Source organism: Salarias fasciatus, chromosome 7 (genome assembly GCF_902148845.1).
Source record: "Salarias fasciatus chromosome 7, fSalaFa1.1, whole genome shotgun sequence".
Classification (NCBI taxonomy): Eukaryota; Metazoa; Chordata; class Actinopteri; order Blenniiformes; family Blenniidae; genus Salarias; species Salarias fasciatus.
The window spans coordinates 31,159,803-31,178,630 of NC_043751.1; the positions used below are offsets into that span (position 1 = coordinate 31,159,803).

Sequence of the window (18,828 nt, forward strand, 5' to 3'; positions counted from 1 at the left end):
ATGTAAAAACGTGCAAAAACCAACATATACCATTGTACAGAGGGCATCCAGAGGGTATACAGAGGATGTCCAAAATTGACCCCGCCGGGGCATAGCAGTACAAATACATGTGTGAAACACTCATTTCTTGTAGTACTGCTCTGACATTCTGACCTGAACTATGTAAGACCCCAGGCTTTAGCAAAATTTTGTTTTCAAGCTATTTCAGTGCTTCCACACTGATTTCCAGGTGTTTTATGAGGGAAAAAATTCAGGCGAGAATGAAATTCATCCTAATTCAGTGTGCTGCAAGATAAATAACTCTGTGCCAGTAGCACCTAGAGTAATTCTGACTGCACTGGGTGAAAAAACAGGTTGTCAGCTTTCAAATGAGACCCCAACCATGCATGTACTCCAAACAGTTCAGGAACAGCATTCAGTTTACTTTGGGTACGTCTTTAGTTGAACTTTTAGGCGAAAATGGCCCCGAGCTTAAAGGGTTAAATAGAAAGTTCCAGTTCCAACACATCACCTCCAGACACTTTCACAGAGAAAACCCAGCAGATCCACATGAGCGACTTCACAATTCAACACTAGCAGGAGTTTTTCCCTGACGTTTCACTTCATTTAAACCGAAATCATGTTCAAATTGGAGTCATTTTTAGCTGTAACTGTTTGCTCTGTGAAAGAAGAGACATTTTTTCTTTATAGGTGTTCTTCTCATGGCACCGTTCTGCTGTTCTGGTGCCGTTTGGCCCAGAACTCAGACCTCAGGCATCTAAAGAGCTCACGAGGTTATTTAGGTAAACCAGCAGAGTAGTTTCAGTGATAACACTGCAAAACTGGGTTTTCTGCGTTAATTTCATGTTTTTCTAGAACACAGCTTTATCTATTAGCAGCTGAATCAGCTGAAGAAAAGACTCGCGTGCTTAACACCATAAGTGTTGTTTCCCTGCTGGGACCACCAGAGGGCGCTGTCACACAGTTTGAGGATACATGGTTTTGAGTGGCTGCCCTCTGCTGGTCAGCAGTCTGAACTTCAACCCATCTGGAGTTCTCTGCAGCGTTCACGCTGTAGTTCCATCAGGTCAGACTTCAGGAAGTGTGTCTCTTTCCCGTCTCGCAGCAAGTCAACGACTCGGCGCCGGAGGTGCGGGACGCCGCCTTCGAGGCGCTGGGGACGGCCATGAAGGTGGTGGGGGAGAAAGCCGTCAACCCCTTCCTGGCAGACCTGGACAAACTCAAACTGGACAAGGTGACGGAGGAGGAGGATTCAGACAGAAACCAGATCTGATGCAGCTTTCATGAAGTTTTAACTCCAGTTCAGAACAGAGAACATTTTATTACACTGAACCAGTTTTTGCTCCTGATTTTAGCAATTTTTTTTATTTACAGTTTTGAAATTCTATCCATTTTACCTCTTTTTAAACAATTTTGTTGCTTTTTTTTTTCTGCCATGTTTCATTTTCTTAAGTTAGAAATTGGAGACATTTCAGGTTTTTAAGCTCTTTCCGTGTTTCTTGTAGTTTTTGCTATTTTTCCCAGTTTTACTTGAACCTTTTTTGAATCCCTTTTGAACCCAGAGTGACCAATCATGTAACAATATAAAAACAAGTGGAATGTTTTTTCACACATCATGTGGTGAAGGCTTCGTGGAGCCGCTGCAGAGGGACTGAAGAGCCACATGTGGCTCCAGAGCCGCAGGTTGAACACCCCTCCTCACCTCGTCTTTCTGCTTCCAGATCAAGGAGTGCGCCGACAAAGTGGAGCCGGCGGCCGGAGGCGGCAAACCCGCGGCGGAGAAGAAACCGGCGGCCAAAGCGGCGCCTCCCGTCGAAGCTCCGCCCAAATCCTCCGCCCCGCCCAGGAAGGCCCCCGGCGCGGCGGGCAGCAAGGTGCGAGAGCGTCTGCCGACGGCGCCGGCACGGCGGAGACCAGCGGGGGGCGCTCACGGTCCGTCTTCTCTCCGCAGGCGGCGGCGGGAGGACCAGCAAAGAAAGGCAAGGCGGCGCCGGCGGCGGGAGGGAAGAGCAAGAAGAGCGCGGCCGAAAGCAAGGACTTCACCGAGACCGAGCTGGCGGTGAGTCTGCCCCAGCTCCCAGCATGCACCTGCGGCGGGAGCCAGTCGTCTGACGTCAGTGTGTGTGTGTGTGTGTGTGTGTCAGGTGGAGGCATGCGAGGAGCTGGCGGCGGCCGTACTTCCTGCTTCCTGTCTGCAGCAGCTGGACTCGGCCAACTGGAAGGAGCGGCTGGCGAGCATGGAGGAGTTCCAGAGGGTCAGCGCTCCGCCCCCCTTCCCCCCGACCGGCGCCGACCCGTCCGCCGGCGCCGGTTTGACCAGGAGTGTGTGTGTGCGTGTGCGTGTGCGTGTGTGTGTCCTGTCAGGCGGTGGAGACGATGGACCGGGCCGCCATGCCCTGCCAGGCGCTGGTCCGCATGCTGACCAAGAAACCCGGCCTGAAGGAGACCAACTTCCAGGTGAGAGCCCCCGAGTCCGCCCGGAGCCGGCCCCGGTCCTGACCCCTGACCCTGAGACCCCGCCCCCTCCCCCCCGCTGCAGGTGATGCAGATCAAGCTGCACGTGGTGGCGCTGGTCGCCCAGCGGGGGAACTTCTCCCGGACGTCGGCCCTGCTGGCGCTGGACGGCCTGGTGGACAAAGTGGGAGACGTCAAGTGTGGCGGCAACGCCAAGGAGGCGCTGACGGCCATCGGCCAGGCGTGCTCGCTGCCGTGGACGGCGGAGCAGGTGTGCCCATGTGCCCCGCACGCACACACACACACGCACACACGCACACACACGTCCAGGCTCAGGGTTCACGCCTTGCTTCGTATTTCCAGGTCGTCTCGACGGCGTTCGCTCAGAAGAACCCGAAGAACCAGGCGGAGGCGCTGAACTGGCTCTCCACCGCCATCAAGGAGTTCGGCTTCAGCGGGTCAGTCGGGTCGCAGGCGTGACTTCTCCGTCTCCGTGATGACGCTCTGACCTCTGACCTCTCCGCCGCGCAGCATCAACGTGAAGGCGTTCATCAGCAACGTGAAGACGGCGCTGGGCGCCACCAACCCGGCCATCCGCACGGCCGCCGTCACGCTGCTGGGCGTCATGTTCCTCTACATGGGCGCGCCGCTGCGCGTCTTCTTCGAGGACGAGAAGCCGGCGCTGCTGTCGCAGATCGACGCCGAGTTCGAGAAGGTGCCGCCCGCCCGCCTTTACTCTGAAGGGGCTTCCCGGACAGGAAGTCAGACACTCTGAGGGTTCAGAAAACATGGAGTTCCTCAGGGATCAGTCCTGGAATCTTCACACTATTTCTAATTTTGTTTCCTCTTAGTTTTTTCAGGTGGTTTGAATGTTGAGAAAGAAATGAGGGATGAAGATGGAAATGAAGTGGAAGTGTTGAAGGATTGATGAGGGATTTTCAAATGAGATTGATTCGTTTAGATTTGATCCGAGTCGTCTCCGTCCTGTTTGTCTCCTCAGATGACGGGTCAGTCTCCTCCGGCGCCCATCAGGTTCACCAAGCGGGCGGCGGCCGAGGAGGACGCCGAGGACGGGGAGGAGCCGGACGAAGACGGAGGAGGAGGAGGAGGAGGAGGAGGGCAGGACATCATGGACCTGCTGCCCCGGACGGACATCAGGTGATCCAGCGTCCCGCCGCTCCCCGCAGGACCCCGACACGTCCAGGCTCACTGACGCGTCTCAATGTCCCCCAGCGACAAGATCTCGTCGGACCTGGTGTCCAAGATCAGCGACAAGAACTGGAAGATCAGGAAGGAGGGGCTGGACGAGGTCGCCGCCATCATCTCCGAGGCCAAGTTCATCACGCCCAGCATCGGAGAGCTGTCCCTGGCCCTGAAGGGCCGGCTGGGGGACTCCAACAAGATCCTGGTGAGCCCACCGGCCCTCTTTAAAGATGGGCGGAGCTAACGCGGCTCCAGACGAAGCTGGAGACCGAGACCAGAACCTGGTCTGGAACCGGGAGCTTTATTTTTATTTGCACTCTGAAAATCAGCATTTATGAATGGGCTCTAATGAGACTCAATTCAGCTTCATCGCCCCCTGCTGGAATGTCCCCGGTGTTGCAGCTGTTCTGCTCTGTCCACCTCCAGGTCCAGCAGACTCTGTCCATCCTGCAGCAGCTGTCCACCTCCATGGGACCCGGACTCAAGCAGCACGTCAAGGCCCTGGGGATCCCCGTCATCACCGTCCTGGGAGACAGCAAGGTTCCCGCTGCGCCCCCTGCTGGCAGCACCACTCGCTCCACCCGCTCAGGGTGATGGTGCTAACACTGTGTGTGTGTGTCCGTGTGTGTCCGTCCAGCCTAACGTGCGGGCGGCGGCCCTCGCCACCCTGCAGATGTGGGTGGAGCAGACGGGGATGAAGGAGTGGCTGGAGGGCGAGGACCTGTCGGAGGAGATGAAGAGGGAGAACCCCTTCCTGAGGCAGGAGGTGAGCGAGGCCACGCCCACATCTCAGGTGCGTGTCGGTGAATCCGTGGCCCCGGTCTGACACCCCCCCCTCCCGTGTCCCCCAGCTGCTGGGCTGGCTGGCGGAGAAGCTGCCCACGCTGCGGGCGGCGCCGGCGGACCTGGCGCTGTGCGTGCCGCAGCTGTACGCCTGCCTGGAGGACCGCAACGGCGACGTGCGCAAGAAGGCGCAGGACGCCCTGCCCACCTTCATGATGCACCTGGGCTACGACAAGATGAACAAGGCCACCGGGAAGCTCAAGGTGCGAGTCGCCGCTCCGCCACGCGCACACACACACACACACACACACACACACACGTTTCCCATCCAGAACGCTGATAACCCCCCCACCCCCCACCCTCTGCAGCCCGCCTCCAAGGACCAGGTGGTGGCCATGTTGGAAAAGGCCCGCGCCGTGATGCCGGCCAAACCCGCCGCCCCGGCCAAACCCAGCGGCGGCAGAGAGACGAGCCGAGCGTCTTCAGGTCTGTGGCGTCTTAAAATGGAGCTTGGGCCGACTGTCCCCCCCCCCCCCCCCGACGCCTGACCTCTGTCCTCTGACCCCCTGCAGCCACCAGAGCGCCGCCGGCCTGCGAGGACGTCGGGGACGGTAAACCCGAAGCCAAGAAGGTCCGAGGAGGAGCCGCAGTGAAGAAGGTGAGACGGCGTCTCCGTGCCAGAGCCTTCCTGCGGCTCGGTAACGACCCGCCTCCAGCCGTTGTCGTGGAAACGGGTTCCACCGCCACACAGCCGGCAGCAGCAGAGCGGTGGACGGTCACCGCACGGCCAGGTCCTCGTCTCTGCAGTGGGACAGGCAAATCAAATGAAACGAAGCCCCCTCCAGCAGGGGGCGCCGTGGCGCCTCCAGCAGGGGGCGCCGTGGCGCCGCGGAGCCAGACCTTCCCTCTGTTCCCTCTTCCCTCCTGTCCTGTTTTCCATACACGTCTCTGCTCTTGTGATCATCTATTGAGGGAAATTAGGGTTTGTTTCTACTGGAGCAGAGTTCTGCAACATTTTGCACCGAATGAACCGTTTCAGTGACTTTTAGCCAAGTCCAGCAGTTCTGGAGCCATAAAGAACATTTAGCCTTTAACATGAGGCGAATGCAGCTCAGGAAGTTCACTGTTTAGTTCTGATTCACATATAAAAACTGAATCTTAGGATACATTCATGAAGTTTAACTTCATAATTAACTTTTTAACACATTTAACCAATTTTTGTAACAGATTTCTTTTTAAGTTTTGCTCTTTTTCAGCTTTTTTTTTTACAATTTTGAAATGCAGCTGTTTTATTACACACACACACATATATATATATATATATATATATTAGGAGTGTAACGGTATTTGTATTCGTCCCGTACCGTCACGGTACGGGGGTCACGGTTCGGCACACACAATCACACGACGAATACACCAGTGAGTTAAAAAAAAAAAAAAAATCCAACCTTAGATGGCGGTAATGAGCCTAAAAGCTGCCGGCAACCACCATTATCACAGAAGAAGAAGAAGTAGAACAAGCAGGTCCAAACATGAACAAACAAAGAAGAAAGTACAAGCAGAATGAGAGCTGCAGCCTGTGGTGGAGCGGATTAAACGGGAGAGTATTTGTTCCGCGTGCGTTCCCTCATACGGAGTGACGTGTGACGTGCCAGTAAACGGGAAGCAGCACAGTCAAAAAACCAGCAGAGAACGCCACGGTGGTGGAAAAACACTTTTTTAATACAAAACCCCGATATAAAAAACATTGGAGAGGCGAGATGGAACCAAATCGCGCAACAGCGAGTTGTATAAAGAGCTCTATAGCAGAATACCAGCGATCGCCGGCTGGTGTTATGGATTAACTGGTTCCCGTGTTAACAAATGACAGCGGAGGTCTGTGTAAACACATGCTGATTACAGCAGTTGTTAAAGTAAGACTCACAAAAGACTTTAAACGTGTACACTCACTGTAACTGTCGATAGCCGAGGTTCGCCAGAACGACTAGATGTTTCAGTCATTATTGGTCACAAGTTAACACGGGCACCAGTTAATTCGAAACATCGGCATGGAGCAGAGTTCACACCGAGACGTGCTGCTCCGCACGGCGGTGCTGCGGTCAGGGGAGCAGCCGCTCCTTCAGCAGGTATCATGGAGATGTTGGGACATTATTTGAGCAGATATCAGCAGATAAAAACTCTCTGCTTGGCGCTGAGGACTGCTGCTGCAGAGAGGAAGACCTGCAAGTTCCTCGTGAGATTTTATGCGCATGGATGCTTTGTATGCTGTACATGAATACACTCGCGTTTAATACTATTGTTTACAATCGGATTGAAAAAACACCATGCAAACTGGGCCAGTAATGTGTCGCATGGGAAAGCTTGGGAAAAATGTTCTGGTACATTTGTGAGCTTTTTTTACTTTTTCCCCACTGTACCGAAAAACGTACCGAACCGTGACCCTTACACCGAGGTATGTACCGTACCGTGGCTTTTGTGTACCGTTACACCCCTAATATATATATATATATATATATATATATATATATATATATATATATATATACACATACACACACACACACACATATATGTATACTGTTTGAACCAAGATTAGCAAATGCATTTGAACGGTACTGCGGTGTGTAACTGTAATAAAGTAGCTTAAATGTTTATGTAGTGAAGGCTTCATGGAGCCGCTGCAGAGGGACTGAAGGGCCACATGTGGCTCCAGAGCTGCAGGTTGAACACCCCTGCACTATATAGATACTATAGAACAGAACAGAATAGAAAATTCTTCATCCGCTGGGTTTTCATTCGACTGGAATCAGTGTTTTTACAGTCTAATTGTTGAAACGCTGCAGATTTGTCTGGATGCTCCTCAGAGCGAAACGTCGCCTCGTTGAGACCTTCAGTAACGAGGACCGAAATCAGGTCCGCTGTCCGTCTGCTGGAGACGAGCGGCTGGAGCTCCGGTCACAACGTCCCGTGGTTTCAATGGGATCGAAGTCTGAATCTGGATTTGACCGCATATAGAAAGAAGTGGGCGGAGTCATGATGTCGTGTCGTCCTCCACCCGTTGATTCCTTTCAGTTCTCATCTGTCCTCCACCCAATGACTCTTCAGTTCTCATCTCGCCTCCATGATGTTGTTGTTGTTGTTGTTTATTTTCTCGCTCACTCAGCCCTCCCCCCCTCCCGAGGACCCCGCCCCTCCCCCCCCCTCCAAGGACAAGGACGCTAACGCTAGTAAAAAGCAGGCGGGCAAATCCAAAGCCGCCGCCGGCGGTCAGCAGGTCAGACGCTCCCGGCTGACGTCTCCACGTTTCCCTCTAACCTGCCGCCGGGCGCGCGCGCGCACACACACACACACACACACACACACACTCACACTCACACACTCTCTCTCTGTCTGACTGCATGGACGTGTGTTAACCTGCACTGAGGGTTTTCTGTTTAACACCCCGGTTTCTTCTTGTGTGTTCCACTCTGTCATGAAAACACACACACACACACACACACACCCCTGTGTGTCATAGCAGGGTTCCCTCTGTTCTCTGAAGCACAAAGCTGTGATAGATCGGTGAGCTTGTTTTTAAGTTGTTTTAGCTTTTTCATGTTTAGTATTTTTAAACCGTTTGTAGTCGAGGGTTAAGATTCCTTTTTGAGAATTTGGTGCGCCGCTGAGCCGCAGGGTTCATCAGAACGACGTTTGCTCTGATTGGCGCGATGAAAGAGGTGCAGCTCGGGACCTGAACCTGGTTTAAAGAGGCGTGAGAGCCAGTCCTTCACGTGGCGAGCAGAGAGATCAGCGGGAACCCTGCAGGAGGAGACCGGAGACGCCTCCAGAGACGGCTGCTCTCACCATCTCCTCCTCCTCCTCCTCCTCCTCCTCCTCCTCGCAGGGCGCAGCCGCCAAGAAACCTGCGGCCAAAGGACAGAAGGAGGACGAGGATAAGTCCGGGCCCATCTTCACCCTGGTGCCGAACGCCAAGGAGCAACGGATCAAGGAAGAGAAGCAGCTGAAGGTGAGCCTGCCGAGCCGGAAACGGTGGAGACGCCTCAACACACGCGCACGCACACACACACACACACACACACACACACTCACCGTCCCGTCTGTGCCGCAGATCCTGAAGTGGAACTTCATCACGCCGCGAGACGAGTACGTGGAGCAGCTGAAGACCCAGATGTCGTCCTGCTTCGCCAAGTGGCTGCAGGACGAGCTCTTCCACTTCGACTTCCAGAGACACGTCAAGGCCATCGGGGTCATGATGGAGGTACGGGCCGCCGCCGCCGCCGCCGCCCTGCACCCGGCCGCTGCTGCCCCAGTGTGTAGCATCAGGTGTGTGCGTGTGCGTGTGCGCAGAGGCTGGAGAGCGAGAGCGAGGCCACCATCGGCTGCCTGGACCTCATCCTGAAGTGGTTCACGCTGCGGTTCTTCGACACCAACACCACGGTCCTGATGAAGGTCCTGGAGTACCTGAAGCTGCTGTTCGCCATGCTGAACCGGGAGAACTACCACCTGACGGAGTACGAGGCCTCATCCTTCGTCCCCTACCTCATCCTGAAGGTCAGCGGCCCCGCCGGGTCTACCCGGGTCCCCCCTCCTCTGCCGGGGTCTACCCGGGTCCCCCCTCCTCCGCCAGGGTCTACCCGGGTCTCCCCTCCTCCGCCGGGGTCTACCCGGGTCCCCCCTCCTCTGCCAGGGTCTACCCGGGTCTCCCCTCCTCCGCCGAGGTCTACCCGGGTCCCCCCTCCTCCGCCGTGGTCTACCCGGGTCCCCCCTCCTCTGCCAGGGTCTACCCGGGTCTCCCCTCCTCTGCCGGGGTCTACCCGGGTCTCCCCTCCTCCGCTGGGTCTACCCGGGTCCCCCCTCCTCCGCTGGGTCTACCCGGGTCCCCCCTCCTCTGCCAGGGTCTACCCGGGTCTCCCCTCCTCCGCCGGGGTCTACCCGGGTCTCCCCTCCTCCGCCCGCCTGCACTCAGCTGCTGCTCCTCTCCCTCAGGTCGGAGAGTCGAAGGACGTGGTTCGGAAGGACGTGCGAGCCATCCTGGCCATGCTGTGCAAGGTCTACCCAGCGTCCAAGGTGTTCCCCTTCCTCATGGAGGGAACCAAGTCCAAGAACTCCAAGCAGAGAGCCGGTGAGTCTCCAGACACACGATCCCAGACTGGAACGCAGTCCGCACTGGAAACGTTGCAGTGTCTCTTTAATTCCTGGAAACATTTCCGCGTCTACTTCCTGGAAACGTTCCTGCGTGTCTTTACTTCCTGGAAGCGTTCACGCGTCGCTTTAAAACTGTAAGCATGTGGTCCGTCATGCCCCCCCCCCCCCACCTCCTCGTCCAGCGCTGACCAGACTTCCTGTCCCAGACCTGCCAACCTGTACGCATTTTGCGTAGCAGGTACGCAATTTGACATTAAAACACGCTGGTACGCTCCGCCTCATTAAACTACGCAAAAAGCTGCAGACGTCTGTGAGCGCTGTTATAAATGCGGACCGTGGACGTTCTCATGTCTGACAACACGATGCAGCAGCAGGGCTCTGAAGCGTCACGCATTTCGGTGTGTTGTCACGCAGTCATGGCACACATTGTATTTGTCACGTTGAAAAAAATACCGGTAAATTAGTCTGGTGCGCCACAGCTATGGAACCGGGAGGAAACACATGTGCTCCCCTCGTAGTGCTGCGACGTTCAATGAACGAGTCGTTCGTTTGAACGGCTCTTTCAAGTGAACGACGAGAGCCGGTTCTCAGCTGTCTGAGAGCCGTTCCTTTGTGCAAACTGTCCACGCTTCCTTCACGTGTCTCCTGAGTGTCTCCTGAGTCCAGCTGTCTCCGCTGCCTTCATGTGAATGACGGAGTTTCAGTTTTCCGCCGCTTGCTCCAGTCACCTGAATGCAGCAGCTAACTAGCGGAGGAGGAGTGTCGCGAAACCGGAGCGGAGCCGGTGTTTTGGAAGAACTGATTCCCTATTAACTGGCGACTGGGTTTCTTTCACGTCCCTTGTTGCTGATAGATGTTAAAAACCAGACAAAAAGCCGTGTCCGACCTTTTATGAGTCTGATTTCAACATCTGCTGCTACTAGCAGCAGCAGCAGGAAGTGCTAAAGGAAGTCAGTCACCAGGTAACAAGGAAACCAGTTCATTTGAAACACCGTATTGACGGCTTTATAAAGGTTGTAGTAATGGAACACTCGCACGCATGCGCACACACAGCATAAAATGCTCAGTTAAAGGACGTAGCAGCATTTTGAAGCTGTTTTCTGGGGACGACGTGCACGGTCAGCCGCAATGTAATGTGTATCAGAAAAAAACAACTGTTAAATATTTGTCATTAAACAAATGAAAGAACCAAATGAAAACTTAAAATGTACAACTTAAACTGACAGTGCGCCCCCCCCCCCCCCCCCCGGTCGACAACTGTTCCGGCAAGTGGTACTCCAAAAATTTTGCCAAGGTTGGCAGGGCTGCTGTCCCCTCCTGAACGCCGTCCCTGTCTCCCGTCCTCAGAGTGCCTGGAGGAGCTGGGCTGCCTCATCGAGGGTTACGGGATGAACGTCTGCCAGCCGATGCCGGCCAAGTCCCTGAAGGAGATCGCCGTGCACATCGGCGACCGCGACACCTCCGTCCGCAACGCCGCCCTCAACACGGTGGTGGCGGTCTACAACGTGTGCGGGGACCAGGTCTACAAGCTGATCGGAAACGTAAGGCCGCCGCCGCCGCCCAGCCGCGGTGAGAGCCGCCCCGCCGGCCGCCGTCTCACCCCCGCTGCCGCTCCGCCCTCCCCAGCTGTCGGAGAAGGACATGAGCATGCTGGAGGAGAGGATCAAACGCTCGGCCAAGAAGACGCAGGCGGCCCCGCCCAAGCAGAGCGCCGCCGACAGGCCGCAGAGGGAACAGCCCTCCAACCCCAACGCCACCTTCCTCCGCAAGCCGGCCCAGGAAGACCCCAACAAGCTCAAGTAGGTCCAGACACACACACACTCACACACACACACACACACACACACACACACACACACACACACATACACGCACAGCTCCTGCTCTTCTCATCTCTCACATCTTCATGTTTTCATGATCAACTTCTGCCGGTCGTCCCAGAACCAAACACACAGTGGAGTACTGCTCCTGCCAGGACCTGCAGAACCAGGCCCTGACCCTGGTTCTGCTGGTTTTCTGACCAATGAGAGCAGGTTCCAGGTTCCAGGTTCCCAAACCGCTCTCCAGTCCTCAGATCTGAGCCTCCTGCTGTGATTGACCAGCATGCTCCTCCTCTGTCCTCCACTCTGTCGTCCGTTCATCCTTTCATCTGTTCTTTACTAATCTGTCCTCCTCTTCCTGTGGTCGGGCCGCTGCTGCATGTTGGGGAACTCGCTTCGATCCCCGTCTGTCTCTTTAACCCTTCATCTCTCCTCCTCTCTGCTCCGCCTGCCGTCTTCTGGAGCAGAATCATGTATCGCACGTATAGGATGTGAGTACCTCCTCCTCCTCCTCCTCCTGGTCCTCCTCCTCCTGGTCCTCCTCCTCCTCCTCCTGGTCCTCCTCCTCCTCCTCCTCCTCCTGGTCCTCCTCCTCCTGGTCCTCCTCCTCCTCCTCCTGGTCCTCCTCCTCCTCCTCCTCCTCCTCCTCCTCCTCCTCCTCCTCCTCCTCTCCTCCTCCTCCTCCCCCCTGAACGCAGCCCGACTCCCGCTCAATCTGAGCTGCAGAACCTGAACTCTGCCGTTTGAAGGCCGTCACACTGCTGAGAAGAGAATAAACCAAATTTATTCTTAATTTAAAATCTTCCAGTGAAGAAACATGAATGTAGTGAGGAGTGACTGATGAAGAGTTTGATTTATGAGGCCGACAGTAGTTTGAGCTTCATGTTTGAGTGTTTCTGTCTCACCAGTTACACACAAGGCAGTTCACACAGAGAAAAACATAAAACCAGAGAAATAACCAAAGAAAAGGAGCTTTTAAAAGACGAGCTGCTCAAAACAGGAGCAGAAATAGTTACATTTGAAATGGATTTGGAAGAATGTGTTTTCTTATTGTCCCAAATCACAAAGCCGTCAGTGAAGGAGGAGAATCAACCGTCTTCTTCTCCTTCTTTTTCTCCTTCTTCTTCTTCTCCTTCTCGGGGTGTGACGGTCTTCCTCTGCTTCCTGCACTCAGCTCCACTCTGCCTGTCCTGAAACCTTTCGTCTCCACTGGAGCCGTCCTCTGATTGGTCCCATTTAGCCCCCCCCTGGTTCAAACAGGAAGTGTCCCGCCACCCACCCAGCTTTTAGAGCCGAGTGTCGTTTCCTCATCACTGTGTTGAAGTGTGACGTTGAGACTGTACATTTCACCTGTTGGTCCTGGATTGGGGTCGAACTCGTGACCTTTGAGCGGAGCTGAATGTTCACTTCCGGGTTTACTGGAGCTGTCAGTGCCGAACCGTAAAGTGTTTAAAGTAGGGACTTTAATAAGATGTAAAGAGTCGATTCCATGTCATAGAACAAGAATAGTCCTCTTTGTGTCCCCCGGAGGCTCCCATAGCCACACGGACAGGGAGGAGGAGGAAGACCTGTCCAGACCGTTCAGTTTACTGAGGACGCTCAGATCGCGGTGATCAATACTTGAAACCAGCAGGCAGCTGAAGGGGAGGGCGGCACTCAGGACGGGGTTGAAGGGATTGACGGCTCTAGTGGGAACGCCTTGAGTCCGGGTCCCGGTCCTGATCCGGGTCCAGGTCCGGGCTGGAGATCAGTGGAGATCAGTTCAGGCTTCAGACACCTTCACAGCGTCTGGAGGACATGTTTGACTCGTCCAGCTGTCTGTTCGGAGCCCGAGCGACTCGTCTTCCCATAAAGCTGCTGAGTCCAGTCTGGGTATCGGTCTTCCGAGCTCCAGGCGCCGGAGCCGTTCAGGGGAAGGACTTCATCGTAGACATCGGCTGAGGAGAAGTGAGACGTAAATGTCTGTCAGATGCTTGACAGAAATTAGTTTCCTGTCCAACCGTTTCAGAACCAGATCCTTGAAATCGCGGGTTTATCGCTGATCAGTCAAACATGTCGTCGTCCTCCTCCGGCTCGCTGTGAGGGGCGTGTCCGGACCGGAGCTGAGCTCCACCGATCCGCCCCTCGCCGTGCTGACCTCCGTCTCCGTGTCCGCCCAGCCACGCCCGGCAGAACGCCCAGCACGGCGAGCCGGCCCACCCCTCCATCCCCAAGGAGTTCCAGTTGGACCTGGACATGATCGAGATGGACCAGAGCGGCGTGTGCGAGCTGCCCGACCTGGTGCAGCACAAGCTGGACGAGCTGCTGGAGCCCATCACCATCCCCGAGCCCAAGTAAGAGCCGCCGCCGCCGCCGCGGGGGGGCGGGGCCGGGGCCGGGCGCTCTAACCCTCGCTCTCTCCGTCTGCAGGATGCGCTCCGTCTCGCCGCACTTCGACGACCTGCACAACAACACGGCCTCCACCATCAACTTCGTCATCTCGCAGGTGGCGAGCGGCGACATCAACACCAGCATCCAGGCCCTGGCTCAGGTGGGGGGCGGAGCCTCGGCGGCCCGCAGTGGTCTGACCTGCTCTTCTGTCCGCCTCACTGTCCCCATTTCTTAGTCTTGTCCACACCTTTGACCTCTGACCTGCCCATGTCGCCGCCTCTCGGGCGCCGGCCCTTTGGCCGTCTCGCAGCTTGAAAACTCAGTCGCACCGTTTGTCCCGCCCTCAGATCGACGAGGTCCTGCGCCAGGACAAGGCCGAGGTGATGTCGGGACACATCGACCAGTTCCTGATCGCCACGCTGATGCAGCTGCGCCTCATCTACAGCACGCACATGGCCGACGAGCGGCTGGACAAGAAGGACATCATCACGCTGTACAGCTGCATCATCGGGAACATGCTGTCTGTGAGTACGGGTCCCCCGTCCCGTCCCCCGTCCCGTCCCCCCCGTCCCTCTGACCCTCTGACCCCGCCTCTCCCTCAGCTCTTCTCCATGGACTCTCTGGCCAAAGAGGCGTCCATGGGCGTGCTGAAGGACCTGATGCACGGCGTCATCATGCTGATGCTGGACGGCAGGATCGAGGACATCGAGGACGGACAGCAGGTCATCCGCTCCGTCAACTTGCTGGTCATCCGGGTCCTGGAGAACTCGGACCAGACCAACGTGATCAGGTCGGTCCGGAACCCGGCGCGGCGCCAGTCTGGTTCCAGTTGGAACGCCGCCGAGATGATGGTCGTCATCGGTTCTACTGGTCTGGGTTGCCGCCCTAAACGTGTGTGTGTGTGTGTGTGTGTGTGTGTGGTGTGTGTGTGTGTGTGTGTGTGTGTGTGTGTGTGTGGTGTGTGTGTGTGTGTGTGTGTGTGTGTGTGTGTGTGTGTGTGTGTGTGTGTGTGTGTGTGTGTGTGTGTGTGTGTGTGTGTGTGTGTGTGTGTGTGTGTGTGTGTGTGTGTGTGTGTGTGTGTGTGTGTTTCTGCCGCAGCGCTCTGCTGGTGCTGCTCCAGGACAGCCTGGTGACGCCCGTCCCCGGTTCCCCCATGCTGACCGAGCTCGTCATGAAGGTACCGAGCTCCGGGGCCGAAGCCTCGCAGCAGCGCCGCCAAGCAGCACGCTGACCGCCAACGTGTGTGTGTGTGTGTGTCCTCAGTGTCTGTGGAGGATGATCCGCTACCTCCCAGAGAACATCAACACCATCAACCTGGACCGGGTCCTGCTGGACGTCCACAACTTCATGAAGGTTTTCCCCAAAGAGAAGCTGAAGCAGCTGAAGAGCGACGTCCCCCACCGGACGCTCAAGACGCTGCTGCACACCCTGTGCCGGCTGACGGGGGCCAAGGTAGCACACACACACACACACACACACACACACACACACACACACACACACACACCCCCCAGCCTTCAGCCGGCCTCCAGGAAGACAGACTGATGGGGTGTGTGTGTGTGTGGAGCAGATCCTGGACCATCTGTCCATGATCGAGAATCGGAACGAGTCGGAGTTGGAGGCTCACCTGAGGAGGAGCTTCAAACACTCCCACCTGTCGGGAGTCAAGAGCGAGCACGGCAACGACAGAGGCCTGCGCACGGTCAGCAGCACACACACACACACACACACACACACACACACACACACACACACACACGCCCCTCAGCAGAGCGGCCTTCCTCAGTGTGTGGGGTGTGTGTGTGTGCAGGACGATCGCATGTCCAAGGCGAAGGTCAGCGACATCCTGTCCGAGATCTTCAAGAAGATCGGCTCCAAGGAAAACACCAAAGAGGTGACTCCACCTTTAAATCAGCCCGGAACCGGATCCGCCCGGAACCGGATCCGCCTGGAACCGGCTTCAGCTTACAACCCTGGAACTGCAGTTTGATCGGTTCCTCCTCCTCCTCAGGGACTGACGGAGCTCTACGAGTACAAGCAGAAGTACTCGGACGTGGACCTGGAGCCGTTCCTGAAGAACACGTCGCAGTTCTTCCAGAGCTACGTGGAGCGAGGCCTTCGCATCATTGAGTCGGAGAGAGAGGGCAAGCCTCGCATCCAGAGCTCCTCAGGTCGGCCGGGACGGCGTCCCACTGCCCCGCCGTGCGCATGGGGCGGGGTGTGTGTGGTCTGACTGTGTGTGTGTGTGTGTGTGTGTGTGCAGTGATCCCGCAGCACACCGGCAGCGACTCGGTGAGCAGCAACGAGGAGGTGAACCTGGCCGTCTACTACGAGAAGCTGAAGGTCCTGAGGCAGAGGCAAGGCATGGAGAACACCACCCGGGTGAGTCTGCGCCCCGCCCTCTGCCCCGCCCATCTGCCCCGCCCTGGTACTGCAGCCTGGAGCTCACTGCTCCGCCTGCTGCTCCGCCCCGGTACTGCAGCCTGGAGCTCACTGCTCCGCCTGCTGCCCCGCCCCGGTACTGCAGCCTGGAGCTCACTGCTCCGCCTGCTGCTCCGCCCTGGTACTGCAGGTTGCAGCATGGTTCCAGGCTCATGAAGCTTCATTAAAGGAAAAGTTCGGTTTAAACCGTTTTCATGTTGTTTATAGAAAGATGTAGAACAATCTACTCACTCAGAAAGGTTTTCTGATCCCAAAAGTGGTCCGGGAGAAAGTTAGATCCATGGCCGAGCTGCAGACCTCCATAGACTGTTAGCCAGCGGGGCATGTGTGGCGCCGGCTCCCAAAACGGCTTTAATCGCCCAAAAACTCATTAGTTTCACCAATATTTCCTCCTGGTCCCTCAGCCTCTCCTCCTCCACAGCCCGGTGTCGCAAAATACCTGCTGTTGGTTTTACAGATCTCTGAAGTGAACACGGTGATCAGGAAGTAAACTGAAGTACATTCACCAAGAGACACAGTAGGGGGCGCTGTGCACCAAAGTTGTTGGTCGCCACCTGCACCAAAGAAGAAGAAGCACATCTCTGAACTGCAAACATCTGCTTCTTCTGAGGCTGAGGGACCAAGAGGAAATATTGGTGAAACTAATGAGTTTTTGGGCGATTAAAGCCGTTGTGGGAGCCGGCGCCACACATTCCCCGTTGGCTGACAGTATACGGAGGTCTGCAGCTCGGCCATGGATCTAACTTTCTCCCGAAGCACAGTTAGGATCAGAAAACCCTCTGAGTGAGGATATTGCTCTACATCTTTCTATAAACAACGTGAAAACTGTTGAAACCGAACTTATCCTTTAAATAAGTCAAAGGTCAAACTGTGGTGTCATGTTGAGGTGAACGGGTAAGCCCCGCCCCTCTCTGTCTCCAATTGGCCGAGAAACATATTTTACAAACTGAAGCGGAGCTGCAGTGTTGAAGTAAAGCTACCTGTGAAAATAATACACTGAAGCTGAATCACAGTCAGAAGGTCCACGGTTCGAGTCCCCAGGGCAGACAGCAGCTGAGATGACCCCCCCCTCTCGCCCCTCCCCCCTGCAGAGCGTGAGCGGCGGCGAGGAGGAGCCTCCCCAGCGAGCTGCCATCTCCTCCCTGCTGTCGCCGAAGCCGCCGGTGGCGTCGTCCACCGACATGCTGCACAGCAAGCTGTCCCAGCTGAAGGAGTCCCGGGAGCTGTACCAGCAGGAGCACAGCGCCCCCTCCCCCACGCACGGCCACGCCCGCTCCGCCTCGCCCGCCGCCGCCAACCTGGACGACCTGAAGAAGCGCCTGGAGCGGATAAAGAGCAAGCGGCAGTGAGCGCCGCCGCCGCCGGCCTCAGTCACCTCCTCCTCCTCCTCCTCCATGCTCATGTCCTGATAGGCGGGAAGACTTAACTCCGCCCACCGTGCCTGCACAGGAGTAGAAATGAAACGCATCCCGACGGTCCGATCCATGCGAGTGTTTCCAGCAGGTTCTCATCGCCGACCTGCTCTTCCTGTTTTCAGTTTTTTTTATTACCGACGGCGTTTGTATATATTTCAGTGTTTCTGTGTGGACTGGCGCCGGGCCAGCGCCCCCCGCTGGCCGCACTGTGAGCCGACCCGGGCGTGAACACCGCCGGTCCGGGACGCGGTCGCCGCGCGTCTTGATTTCCTCGTGTAAATAAAGTTTGTCGAACCAAGCGGCTGTAACTGAAGCACCGTTTCCCGCGTTTCCCCGACGGAGACGGCGGCTCCCGCCGCGTCGCTGAATGTGGAGTTTTTTTTGTATTTAATTCAGACGTCACCACTCTAACCGCACACCGTCGCTCTCGGCTTCCTGTAAAACCCATTGTGGAGAGAAACTGCAATAAAGATGTTTTTTTTTAACAAACTGACTGCTGTTCACTTTTACGGTCTGATTGAAAACATGAAATGAAGGTATGTTACTGACTTCTTACAATGAGTCCCTGAAGGATCCTGAAAAAAACCTTTAAAATGAGCCGTGAACCGTCAGAACAGCTGCGACATTCAGGCTGATCAGCAGTGAATTCCCTGTACTGCTGATCAGAACTGGTCCTGACTTCAGTCAAAAAGCTCCCTGTGAGGACTTGTTCTTATTCCAGACATGGAATCACTTTGCAGCTGGTTAAGGTGTTAATTTAGTTGTTTGTTTGGGTTTTTTTGTTTTTTGTTTTTATGTTTTTCCAAATAAATTTAAACCTTATTTTTTGAGTCTTATGTAACTTTTTGACAAAATCCCCCTAACCCTTCAATAATACATGTCACTGAAGCAGTTTGACTTGTTAATGTGAGTGATTCAATTCAATTCAGCTTTATGAAGTGCCAATTACAACATGGTGGTTTCAGACACTTTACAGAGAAACCCAACAGATCCACATGAGCAGCATGAGCCACTGCGGAAAGGAAAAACTCCCTTTTAACAGGAAGAAACCTTTATAGAACCAGGCTCAGAGGAGGAGAACCCTGCAGAACCAGGCTCAGAGGAGGAGAACCCTGCAGAACCAGGCTCAGAGGTGGTCTTCCTGCTGTCCCGGTTGGGGTGAGGGGACAGAGAGAGAAGGAGACAGGACAGACAGG

General features: G+C 55.5%; 1 protein-coding gene across 2 annotated transcripts in view; it reads left to right on the plus strand.

Annotated features, from left to right (window-relative positions):
* ckap5 (cytoskeleton associated protein 5) overlaps positions 1–18,136 on the plus strand; it is a 39,964-nt gene extending 21,828 nt beyond the window's left edge. Inside the window, exons 12-45 of one of the 2 annotated variants that reach the window (XM_030095665.1) lie at positions 1,106–1,234; positions 1,722–1,874; positions 1,952–2,059; positions 2,145–2,255; positions 2,365–2,457; positions 2,540–2,725; positions 2,818–2,912; positions 2,986–3,169; positions 3,455–3,612; positions 3,688–3,862; positions 4,084–4,197; positions 4,295–4,423; positions 4,509–4,703; positions 4,809–4,926; positions 5,013–5,098; positions 7,604–7,714; positions 8,324–8,446; positions 8,549–8,698; positions 8,788–8,991; positions 9,427–9,562; positions 10,933–11,126; positions 11,212–11,384; positions 11,873–11,896; positions 13,565–13,738; positions 13,815–13,935; positions 14,123–14,299; positions 14,378–14,565; positions 14,874–14,952; positions 15,039–15,227; positions 15,346–15,477; positions 15,586–15,669; positions 15,787–15,946; positions 16,039–16,157; positions 17,309–18,136. In XM_030095665.1, coding sequence (XP_029951525.1) covers positions 1,106–1,234; positions 1,722–1,874; positions 1,952–2,059; positions 2,145–2,255; positions 2,365–2,457; positions 2,540–2,725; positions 2,818–2,912; positions 2,986–3,169; positions 3,455–3,612; positions 3,688–3,862; positions 4,084–4,197; positions 4,295–4,423; positions 4,509–4,703; positions 4,809–4,926; positions 5,013–5,098; positions 7,604–7,714; positions 8,324–8,446; positions 8,549–8,698; positions 8,788–8,991; positions 9,427–9,562; positions 10,933–11,126; positions 11,212–11,384; positions 11,873–11,896; positions 13,565–13,738; positions 13,815–13,935; positions 14,123–14,299; positions 14,378–14,565; positions 14,874–14,952; positions 15,039–15,227; positions 15,346–15,477; positions 15,586–15,669; positions 15,787–15,946; positions 16,039–16,157; positions 17,309–17,566 — 4,830 coding nt within the window. In that variant the 3' untranslated portion in view covers positions 17,567–18,136. The remainder of the gene's footprint in view (positions 1–1,105; positions 1,235–1,721; positions 1,875–1,951; positions 2,060–2,144; positions 2,256–2,364; positions 2,458–2,539; positions 2,726–2,817; positions 2,913–2,985; positions 3,170–3,454; positions 3,613–3,687; positions 3,863–4,083; positions 4,198–4,294; positions 4,424–4,508; positions 4,704–4,808; positions 4,927–5,012; positions 5,099–7,603; positions 7,715–8,323; positions 8,447–8,548; positions 8,699–8,787; positions 8,992–9,426; positions 9,563–10,932; positions 11,127–11,211; positions 11,385–11,872; positions 11,897–13,564; positions 13,739–13,814; positions 13,936–14,122; positions 14,300–14,377; positions 14,566–14,873; positions 14,953–15,038; positions 15,228–15,345; positions 15,478–15,585; positions 15,670–15,786; positions 15,947–16,038; positions 16,158–17,308) is intronic. The other variant, XM_030095666.1, reaches the window with a different exon arrangement.
* The last annotated feature ends 692 nt before the right edge of the window (positions 18,137–18,828 follow it).